Below are 12338 nucleotides of genomic sequence, written 5' to 3' on the forward strand. Positions count from 1 at the left end.
GCTTACCAAAAATTCTGGTTTTCAAAATTATAGTTCTTATTACCACATACTTAGTAACAAATACAAAACTTAAAAGAAAATTTTAACCAAATAAATAGTTTTTATGCCGTGCTATAAGATATCATGGTAAAATTATCAAATTTTGACTTATATTGTAAAACAATATTTTGATAATTTTACCAAAATCATTACCAAAACGCTTTGGTAAAAATTACCGTACTTTTCGGCATTCTCATAAAGCTATAAAGACGGTAAATTTTACCACATTCAAGTAGTTTTGACCATATTTTTTTTCTCAGTGTATCATCATTGATAATAATTATATATTTTACTCTTCGAATTAATAAGGCCTTTCAATGCAGCTTGAAAATACACTTAAAGAAATAGCGACTTGCGATCCTGCAATAAGCACAAAATACGATAAAAACATAAATATATCATTTTGAATTTCGTTTTAATAACAATAAAAATTTACATAAGTTTTAAAAGAAAATGAAATTAAAAGAATATTTTTTACAAAGTTGAACATTTGCACACACTTATCATTGAAACTTACGTAATTAAACTATGTTAAAACGCAAGTAATATTTTGAAGTTCGTTTTCATTACGACCGAAAATTAGAAATACATAAAAAAAAATTATATTAAGTTAATATTATTTTTAAAATTTTAACACTCGTATCAACATTCATAAAAACTTACATAATTGATATAAAGCTGATATAATTTTCGTGCAACATATAACTGCATTCAATTTATTGCCTTGCATTACGGATGATAATAAGTTTTAAAGGGCTTTGGCTAAAAATGTCAAGTTGATTCAGTCTTAAATGATATTTTTTCTAATAAGTTCTTAAAGTACAAAGTAAGAGAAATGAATTAGAAAAGAAATATTTGATTTACGATTCTATGTATACTTTGACAACGTTAATATTGAATATTATTTATAGTATATTTCATTGAATAAATAAATATTCATTTTCTATTAATCCATGCCTTGATAATTATTTAATAAAATAAAAACAGACTTTAAATAAAAAAACGATCAGCATTCATTTATCACTAGTATTTTCCTTATGATTTGAAATTATATTTACCTATATGTTTATAATTTATTGGATGTCAGAATGTATGTAAAAACAAAAGAAAAATAACTTTTTGAGAAGTTATTAAATATACTTAATCAATCTTATGAAAATGTTGGAAAAATAAATGGAATTATTCATGTTGTGCTTTAAAATTCTGTAAGATACATTTTTTTTTCATTTAAAGCATCTAATTATATGCAATATAGTGTTTTTATTTTTTTTATCATTTTTTTATTATTTTACTAATTTATATTTTTCTAAGAAGTATACTAATAAAATTTCACATATTTGAATTATAATTAGGCATTTCGCTATGTTCTCAATTTTATTTTAATTAAAGCATTTTTTTTAATTATAAATGAATGACAAAGAATAGCACATTTATTTTAAGAAAATATTTCTAAGATAAAATCTATATTTGAAATCAGATACTCGTTTCACATGCTTCTTTTTTTGGAATCGAGACAAGTAATTTCATTTAAGTTAAGGTGAACAGATTGTTCTAAGATTCGACCGACAAATTCGCAGGGTAAATAAAATGAAAATTTACCATAGAATATGAGGAGGTATAGTTTGTCTAAAGTAAGAACTCCCCTAGCGATTCATCTGGACCCTTGGCGGTGACTATTGTAGCGAGGTATAACTATTTCAAGATTATAAGCGGCGACTATGGTAGTGAGGTATAACTATTTCAAGTTTATTGTAGGGTATTCAGGACAAGTTTCGGCTCGGTCTGGTAGGCGAGAGAAAGGTAATCTTTTTCTTGTTAGCCCTAGAGTAAAGAGAAACTACCCTACCTAAAATGCGTCATTCCTGTCTCCATAGCATCAGACGGCCTCAGATTTTGTGGCTGAGGGAGTTCTTACCTTAGACAAACTACACTGAAGAGCCATTACATTATGACCACCCTCTATCTATAACAATGGGCTCGCCAAGGTTTTCATGGTTTCTCGCCCAGTAACAATGTTTTCACGGAGAACATTAGGACCCATGATCCGCATAGAACAATCCCTGACGTCTGTAAGTTACTTGAACGTAGTTGCAGACCAGGTTCACCCATTCATGGCAACAGTTTTTCCTGCGCGTGTTTACCAACAGAATAATGCACCATGTCATAAGGGTCGAATCGTCGCGGATTGGTTCGAGGAACATTCCAGTGATTTTCAAGTCATGTCTTGGCCCCCAAATTCACCTGACCTTAACCCAATAGAGTATTAGTGGTCCTACTTGGCAAACCAAATTCGTGCTAACCCTCGCAATGTGAGGGAATTGAAGGACCATTTGGTAAACGCTTGGTACCAGATACCTCAGACTACCTATCAGCACCTTGTGGAATCAATGCCACGGCGGGTGCTAGCAGTTTTGAGGGCTAAAGGTGGTCCTACATGTTATTAGCAGGGTGGTCATAATGTAATGGCTCTTCGGTGTATAAGCCACATTAAGAGGATGAAAATAGCACAGAATAAGTTTAGTATCTAAGAGACGAAAGGTGGAGGTCAGTTGAGCTGAGGGCGGATTTGTTATCGTTTTCTACCAACATCGAAGCTCACCTAGCATTTTTGCCTATCATAGTCGGGTAATCGTTTTTATATTGTTGTGGATAGTGCGATGACGTCAAAGGCTAGTTTCGAACATTTCCTGTACTAATTAATCAATTAAATCTTTCTATGGTAAGCATGCTTGCTACATATTATGTAGTTATTTTCCATGGAGGGGTCGAAATCTTCATGAGTTATTCACAATTTTTACCCTCTCAAAGTAGTTTTTGATTCCATGTTCTATAGTAAGTTTTGATCCTTTTGATACCTTCATCACCCCCCGGAATTTATTGGTCAAATTTTGAAACATCCAGTATGATGTTTCAGAACTAAAGTACAGAAAATAAGGCATTTTCAGTCATTTTAAAAATGCAGTTATGAAATGACATAAATTTTTTGACATGAATAATATTTGTTTAGATACTCCAATGACAGTTGAAACTTTTTTTACTGGCGTTGTGATTTTAGGGTGGATAACCATAAATGAATGTAAACTTAATTCAGAACATAAAAACTGAACCAGTTCTTTATATCATACAAAATATTTAAAGGTACAAAGAACATGCGATAGTGCCCAATAAAAGTTTATTAATAACTTAAATGAATATGGCGTATTAAATTAAAATTAGGTAACTAGCATAGTTTTAAAAAAAGAACTTAAACTCGGTCAATTCATGATAAAACTTTGAAAGTGTGTTTGAATCGTAGTATTCTATATTACCAAGAAAGGAACCCAAAGTGTCATTTACAAACGGAATTGTAAAGAATTATTCGAACGTAATTGTAAATTGTAAAGAATAGAAATTTCGATTTATGTTTCGCTTAATGTAGTTTTGGATTTCATTAAAAAAGTATGGTTGGTTTTAGCTTTTTAAAATGCAAAAAACAAAGTTTTCAACTTAAGAGAAGAAAAAAAAAGTCTTAAATTAGAGCAAACTTTTGCAGCCAACAGTGCTCTTCGTCTGTGGGAAAAATTCAACCTTTGTAATTTAATTAAAATAATTATAGTGATTTTTAGCAATTCAACATTTAATGATTGCTTCAAATCCACCAAAATAAATTTAATGTTAATTGCCACTTCCGGTGAACAGCTGGTCAGCCTTTTTAAATAAGAAGAATTTCAAGTATCTCAAGATTTAAAATCGCAGAGTCAAATATCAAAACAATTTTTAGCATAAACTCATATTGCACGAGTGAGACTGGCCTTAATTTTAACCTCGTATAAATTCGCGTTTTCAGACATTGGGTATCATAAAAGTGTGAAAAAAATATGATTTGGTTTCCTCTACATTAGAATAAATTTCTTTCAGACTTGTTTTCTGATTTTTAAAATTTTATGTAAAAAATTGAATTATCTGCTCATGGTCTAGATGCAGGTTGGCACCCTTGTCATTTTTGGATAAATAACAATTCAACCTCAAAATCAAACAACGCCTATTCCTATAAAATAAATAATTTAAAAAAACTGAAACGGTCAGATATAACTTGATTAAAAATTTCATTCCCTTCAAAAATATACAAATTCAAAATAACAGTCAACGGTTTTTAAAGCGCTCAAAACAACGCCTATTTCATTTTTGAAAACAAATTACATCTTCAGAACGGTGCAATGACTCTCACCTCTGAAATTAAATTCTCAGAATCTGCTATTTTCACGGCCTCCCAGATAGATTTTTTTGTTAAATAATTGTATAAATAAAAACAATGAAAAAAAAACAATGTGAGTAGTGAGAATGAAGGACGTAAGGGTGGTTTTTGAAGGGAGAAGAACAATGTTTATCTTTTGGATTTAAAGGGGAAAAAAAGGAATTCTTTGTGTAGAATAAAGGAAGGAGTGGACACCCACCTAGAAATTCATTCCTGATGCGTATCCTGTCGTTGAGGGAGGCAGGGGATATGATGAGACAATTGACGAAGGCCACGAGGGCTGTCGTATATTCTGCAACTTCAGAAGATTTCAGTTCTTCCACCACAAACTGGAACCGATATCGGCGCTTCTTCACACTCTGCAAAGAAATTTCAATGAAACCTTTCATTAAATTGCCACAAATACTTCCTTTAAGCAAATGTGAGAGCAGTTCTTTCTCTTTGCCGGCATATAGAGTCTTTAACTTTTAAGCAAGCGCAAGTGCTGATTTACTTAATCAAGCAATAGATGTCTTATCGTAAATAAAGACACTGCTTTCTTTTCCCAGAAGATTTTTTTTAAATGCACATGCGCTTTTCAAATGAACTACTTAAATACTCATATCTTGCACAGTTTTTAACAAATTTTCTTTAAATTTTAAAGCAATAATTTTGCAATTAATTTTAAATTGCTCCAAAAATTTTGTTAAATTATATTAAATATTCTTAAAGTTATATCAAATAAAAAAAAATTTATTATTTTTTTTATAGAAATGTCCATATTTCCTTAAATATTTAAGCTAGGTTTACAAAATTTTATAGAATTATTTTAAATAACAACCAAAGTAATTGATTCACGTTACAAGCTCATTGCATAATTTTCTGACATAGGGTATTAAAAAATACTTGTTTTCTTTGATAATTTATTGTCGGTCTCTCAAATCTTATTGCTAAGTAAGAAAAACACCTCTAAAGTTAAAAAATAGCTTGCTAAGTATTTCTAGAAAATTTTATTAAAAACAATGTAAATTGCTCAGTAAATTGCTGCTGAACAAGAAAGTTTACTAGAACACTGTAAAAAAAGATCAAAAATGTGTCCAATATGAGCCGAATTTGAAAGAAATACTGATTGAAAATGCTAGTTCTCCCTGAACTTGGGTGTACAATTATTGTGGTTAGAGCATCTTATTACGAACTGGAAGTTCCTTCTATCGGAAGTTAACGATGACAACTCTTTCACACATTTCTCTCTTTTAATCACTTTTGAGAGTTGAGACTATGCATTTCGCTCAAAAATGCATAGCCGCAAAAGTGATTTGAGTCATAGCGCTCAAAAGTCATATGCTTTATACATTTTCTCTATTTAAATTTTGATCAATATTTGATTCAAATTCGACGAATATTTGTTTCAGAGATAATTTGACACATTTTTGCTCAATTTTTAGAAATTCTTTATTACAGTACACTTAATTGAAAATATCAGTTTTATTTTGCATTAACGATTATTATTTGAAATCATGCTTTTTCTTTTAAATACTTTACAATTTATTTTAATTTAATCATTTTTAAACGAAAACAATTAAACTATTTCAAAATAGCTATTTGTTTTTCATTGAATGATAATTAGCTAAATCAGTAGCAGTTTTAAATCTTAAGAATGCATGTTTTTTTAAAATTTCTCATATTAGAATATTTGTGGAATAAACATTTTCCGCAATTTAATCTTGAGTAATAAAAAAGGAATTGGAAAAAAAAATTTAAAAAATTTTTGATAAAACAAACTTAAGTTTTTTTTAAAAATATTTTTATTGCATTCGTTGAGTTTATAAGTCTAAAATAAGTCCTCATAAATTTTTAATATTTGAATATGAAATTATGTATTCCAGAATATTCTTTAGGTTATAAGAAAATATTTATTAAAATTTGATAAAATGAACTTGAAGTACTAAGTTCTTTTTAAAAAAAATCCTTTATCGTTTGCACTGCAATGTAGAAGTACAAACGATAACGATTAAGTATTATTTTATAAAACGATTAAGTATTATTTTTAAAACGATTAAGTATTATTTTATAAAACGATTAAGTATTATGAGTAGTAAGGGCCGCGATATAGGGGACGGAAGTGACGTCATCATAGAAAGTCAACGGGAGCTTATTTCTACCCCAACCGGAAGTTGCTTATTTCTGCCCGCCTACAACCGGATGTTGCTTATTTCTGCCCGTATACTTATTTCTGCCCGCCTGNCGTCACTTCCGTCCCCTATATCGCGGCCCTTACTACTATTATGTCATTAAAAAATTATTTATGTAATTATTTGAATAGAATAAAAATATTATTTTATTCTATTTAACAGAATAAGAATAACGTTTCAAAAAATCCTATAAAGTATCTGGCAGTTTTCTGAAAAATGTCGAGCGGCTGTTAGAGATATAAGTTTCATTTAAAACTATGTGGCAAAAACATTTCTATCCTGCAATTCTTTCGGATGTCTATAGTCTGGTAAAATTAAAAGAAAAAGTGTCTTGACTTTTTTTCCTGAGCAGAAAAAAAGCATTCCTTTCCAGCATTTCTATCATTCATTTCTTTCAAAGAACATTCTTCTTTTTTAACTAGCTTCTATTGCGACAAATAAAACAAAGATATTTCTCTGTAAAAAATTTAAGTGAATTAAATTCAATTTGTCACTGCTATTTTGACCCTATTTATTTCTCGTTGTTGCTTAATTCCCAGTGTTTTTATTGTGTGATAAAATGAAAGAAATTACTTATTTTGTCGTGTTGACATTTTCACTTATTGTGTAATTTTTTATTAAGAAGGCAAAGAAATGATCCTATTATTTATTCTTTAACATGTTTCGAATTAATTGTACTGACTTACACATGTTTTCAGTTAAGTAAAAACATAAATTACTTTCCTTTTAAACTAACAAGAATGACAAATCTTAAAAGTATTTCTGCTTTATTTGCCTAAATTGATTAAAATCCTCATTTAAAATAATAAATTATGCATGTATAGAACAAAATTTGTATTACATGCGTGAAATTTGTATCACTTATAAGTTAAGATGCTTTTACTTTACATGTTAATATTCTTAAGAAACTGCTAATTCGTATCACATACATATATAAATTAGGATGCTTTTACTTTACAAGTTAAATTTTTTTTAAAGACTGCTAAAACTTTTAGATGTTGAATTTGAAGAAAATTGTGTCGCTTAGATACATAAACAAATAGTTTAATATTATAACGATTTTATTAATGAGTTTAGTAATTTAATAAACCCAGCACAAAACGCTGAAACTGAACTGTCGGAAAAATTAAATAAAATGACGTCACTTCTAGGGAAAAAACTAGAAATTCAGAAATCACGATATATTTAATTTACATTTTTTCCATTATCTATTTCCTATTATAGTTTTTGTTTATTTCTTTTTATTATAACCTGATTTTTAAAATCAACCAAAAATGGTGATTATCAACCTAAAAGAAAAATCACCTTTTAAGAGCGAGATTAAGTTTTTTTTTCTCTCAGTAGCTAAATAAAGTTCAAGATCAAAAATTTTTTATATATTTATTTAAAATTGTTAACTTCATATGTTCGAGACCTAAAATTGTTATCTTTATATGTTTATTTTTCTGTATTATTAGTATTAGTATTAAAATTATTGTTCTTTAATTATTTTTATTATTATTATTATATTTATTATTATATTTATTTAATAAATATTATATTAATATAATAATAAATATTATAATTATTCAAAAAAACATTTCAATTTTTTCCCCTCTTTTTCAGTTATAATATTGAAAGATGTCAAACATGCATTTTAATTTTAGATAAAGTAAAACAATTAAAGAAANTATAATTATTATTATATTATTATATTTATTATTATTATTATATTTATTATTATTATATTATTATTATTACGTTTATTATTTTTATATTTATTATTATCATATTTATTATATTTATTATTATTTAACTATTATTATTAACATAGTTTTTATAGTATAATTATTATTGGAATCTTGTTGATACATGTTTAATCGTTAAATGTTAATTTTTAAAAAATTATATCAAGAAGGTACATATAGACAAATAATTTAATATTCTAACAATTTTATTAAAGAGTTTAATAAATCCAGCACAAAACGTAGAAATTTGAACAGTCAGAAAATCAGTCAAAAAATTAAATTCGATGACTTCAGAAGAAAATACTAGAAAAATATAAATTATGAAATGTATTGCGATTTAAAAGTTTTTCGATCATCTACTTTTGGTTAAATATATTCACATCTAATGATTTCATTTTTAAATTGAGATGTTTTTTCATCTTAATAGAAAAATTCTCTTTTTAGAAGAGCAACTAAGTTTTTTCTTCTTCTCTCGATTACAAAACTAAGTTCAAAATCAGAAAGTTTGACATAAAAGTTACATAAGATGTCAAAAAAAAGTCTCAGCGTGAAGCTTTTTGAAGTCATTACACTTATAGGGAAGCAAAAAAAGACGCGTTGCAAAAAATGGTTTGGTAAGCGATCTATATTTCCTCCATTTACTTACAATGTAATAGAAATTTCCTTGTTAGGGAGGGTAAAGTTCAACCACCAACATTGTTATTAATGGAGCATTTTTTACTTAATTGAACTGTTATTGCAGATTAGTTTGATTTTGTCTGACCCCGCACGCTCTTCAGATGAGTACAATGCATTCAGTTAAAGTTCAAGTCTCAATCAGATGGATGACTTTATGAAAAGTAGTTTTTAAGTCATAATTGTTATGCAAGACACTATGCGCGTTGGAGGGAATGACTTTAAACGATAACTGTGTTTTTGAACTTAAGTTAATTGAAAAGTAAAAGCCTTTGCAATATAAGAAAAAGTCATAAATGCCTAAGAAGCTTAACCTAACATCGTGATAAGCTTAACCTAACATACATAATATTATTATCCTAATATAACGGATTTCACTGTCGGAGCTAGATCAACGGTTTCCAATCCGTAAATGATCAATCTTCTTTCGACGGAACCCCGAATAAGCTTGTATAAGGTTTAATGCCTGACAGTTGAATTCCCACTCCTGGAGCTGGATATAGTCTAGTTATAAATTTTATTTTAATGTATAAACATTAACCGAAAATGAATTAAATAGACCGAATTATGGTTTTCGTTGAAATGAAAAATAAAAAGAACTGTTATAAAAGTTGAAAACGGCTATTAGGGAAACATAGTTTATTAAGAAATTTTATTATTATTTTTTTTACTTTTTTATATATTTTTTTTAAAAAAAAACTTTGGTTTGAAAAGCGCGATGGGAAATACTAATGCAATATTATTGAAAAATGCGTGCCCTTTTCATAGTTAATTCAATATTTGGTTACTTGAGAAATTGTATATTTTTTTCCACAAAAGGTGCTGTTATTGTGTTAAAAAATATCGTAAAGGAAACAGAAATGTTAAGTAATAAATAAAATATAGGTTGGATCTAAACATAACTGCTCGTTTCACACATAAATAACTTATTTTTACATATTTTTTAAAAAAAAAACTGTTTAAAAAAAAAAAAGAGTCCTCACTTTTGAAATCCCTTCAACTTCTCCACGAAAACCTTTTCCACGAAAAACAGTTCCCAAATACTGTCTTCAGAACAGTATTTGGGAACTGGTGAGTTAGAGCATGTATTATTGTCCTTTTAAGATAAAAATCTTGGAATTTCAGAAATTGTGATTTAAAGTATTTATCACATAGGCTTAAAACATTGGCATATGTAAAAACTAAAATTCATGGACTTTATTTATTGTTAATGTTTATAATCATTATCAAAGAGCTTCGGTAAAAACTAGCGAAATTTTTGACGTTTTCATAGAGTCAGAAACACGGTAAATTTTACCATATTCTGGTGTTTTGGACTATAGTTTTTTTCTTATATGTTTTCGTAAATATGTTGGACGTTTTTGTTATGAATATATTTTGTTTATCAAAACATAGATCATTTACCCCAGGGCATCTAAAAATTTTTAAGGTGGGGGATCCCACAATATTTACGAAAACTTTGTGGGGCCCCTTAAGCTAAGCCCCTAATATACTAACGCAGTTTTACTTCATAAACTTGAACTTCTTAATTTTAAGTCATGTAACGTGATGAAAATTTTAAGCAAGTAACAAACTTAAAAATATAATATATATTTACATTATCGGTATTTTGTTTGCACCGCATACTCCAATATAGTCCCTGGCTAAATTATTAGACACACTATAAGATTCTATGTAAAATCTTAGTTATCAAATGATACTATACAGCTTTATTGTTTTTACGCGACTGAAACCGGTTTGCACTTGTTAACGTTCGTGTATCAATTGGTTAAATTGGATCATATATAATATAAATTCGACGATTGGATAAATTAAACGATATATTATATAAATATACAATTTTTATTATATCAGGTATTATATTACTATATTATAATAATTCAACCAAATTATTAGACGCAGTGTAGTTTTTTAATAATTACACGTTTTGAACGAGTTTATATGCAATATTTTTAGATTTAAACATACATGTAATGGGTTTTTATTCAGGAGATTTTTTATGTATTTCCTATTTGTATTTATTTTTAACGTATTGCATTATAATGTTGACCAATTGATACACGAACGTAAACAAGTGCTAACAGGTTTCAGCCGTTCAGAAACAATAAAGCTGTATAGTATGAACCTGATAATTAAGATTTTACACAGAATCTAAATGCGTCTAATAATTTATCCAAGGACTGTATATTCGTGGGGAAAAAAACTACGCATTCACAAAAACATATTCATAATAAACATTCCAATTTATTCATAGTGTATATATACTTAAAAAAAAACAACTTTAATTGTAATTTTTAACGCAGCGCAATCCTTAGCTTTAAAAAAAAATAATGATTCATTTAGATATGCCCGCTTTTATTCCGTACCATATCCATCTATCCATAAATCTCATTAGTTTCAGAACTTACAGAAATTTTGAGATCCAGAGCACAAGATAACACAACATCATACTAGTGAATTTGAAACTTGATAATTAAGATATAGTATCACCTGATAATTAAGATTTTACACAGAATCTAAAAGCGTCTAATAATTTGACCAACGACTTTGTATATTCGTGGGGANAATTAAACGATATATTATATAAATATACAATTTTTATTATATCAGGTATTATATTACTATATTGTAATAATTCAACCAAATTATTAGACGCACTGTAGTGTTTTAATAATTACACGTTTTGCACGAGTTTATATGCAATATTTTTATATGAAAACATACATGTAATGGGTTTTTATTCAGGAGATTTTTTATATACTTCCTATTTGCACTTATTTTTAGCGTTTTGCATTACAATGTTAACCAATTGATGCACGAACGTAAACAAGTGCAAACCGGTTTCAGCCGCTCAGAAACAATAAAGTTGCTTTAGTATCACCTGATAATTAAGATTTTACATAGAATCTAAATGTGTCTAATAATTTAGCAAGGGAATGTATATTCGTGGGGGAAAAAAACTACGCATTCACAAAAACATATTCATAATAAACATTCCAATTTATTCATAAAGTGGATAAATAAAAAAAAAAAACTACTTTAATTGTAATTTTTAACGCAGCGCAATCCTTAACTTTTCAAAAAAAAAATTATTCATTTAGATATGCCCGCTTTTATTCCGCACCATATCCATCTATCCATAAATCTTATTAGTTTCAGAACTTACAGAAATTTTGAGATCCAGAGCACAAGATAACACAACATACTAGTGAATTTGAAACTTGATAATTAAGATATAGTATCACTTGATAATTAAGATTTTATACAGAATTTAAATGTGTCTAATAATTTGACCAACGACTGTATATTCGTGGGAAAAAACTACGCATTCGCAAAAACATATTCATAATAAACATTCCAATTTATTCATAAAGTAGATTTTAAAAAAAAAAACTATTTTAATTGTAATTTTTAACGAAAGCGCAATCCTTAGCTTTTTAAAAAATGATTCATTTAGGTATGTCTGCATTCATTCCGTACCATATCCATCTA

At 27.9% G+C, this 12338-nt stretch overlaps 1 protein-coding gene across 1 annotated transcript in view; it reads right to left on the reverse strand.

Annotated features, from left to right (window-relative positions):
• The window catches only part of LOC107455600 (uncharacterized), a gene marked incomplete in the record, with an annotated part of 72742 nt that overhangs the window by 27122 nt on the left and 33282 nt on the right, over window positions 1-12338 (reverse strand). The window contains 1 exon segment of the mRNA XM_071180337.1: window positions 4473-4632. Coding sequence (XP_071036438.1) covers window positions 4473-4632 — 160 coding nt within the window.

This window comes from Parasteatoda tepidariorum, chromosome 4 (assembly GCF_043381705.1).
Source record: "Parasteatoda tepidariorum isolate YZ-2023 chromosome 4, CAS_Ptep_4.0, whole genome shotgun sequence".
Taxonomy (NCBI): domain Eukaryota; kingdom Metazoa; phylum Arthropoda; class Arachnida; order Araneae; family Theridiidae; genus Parasteatoda; species Parasteatoda tepidariorum.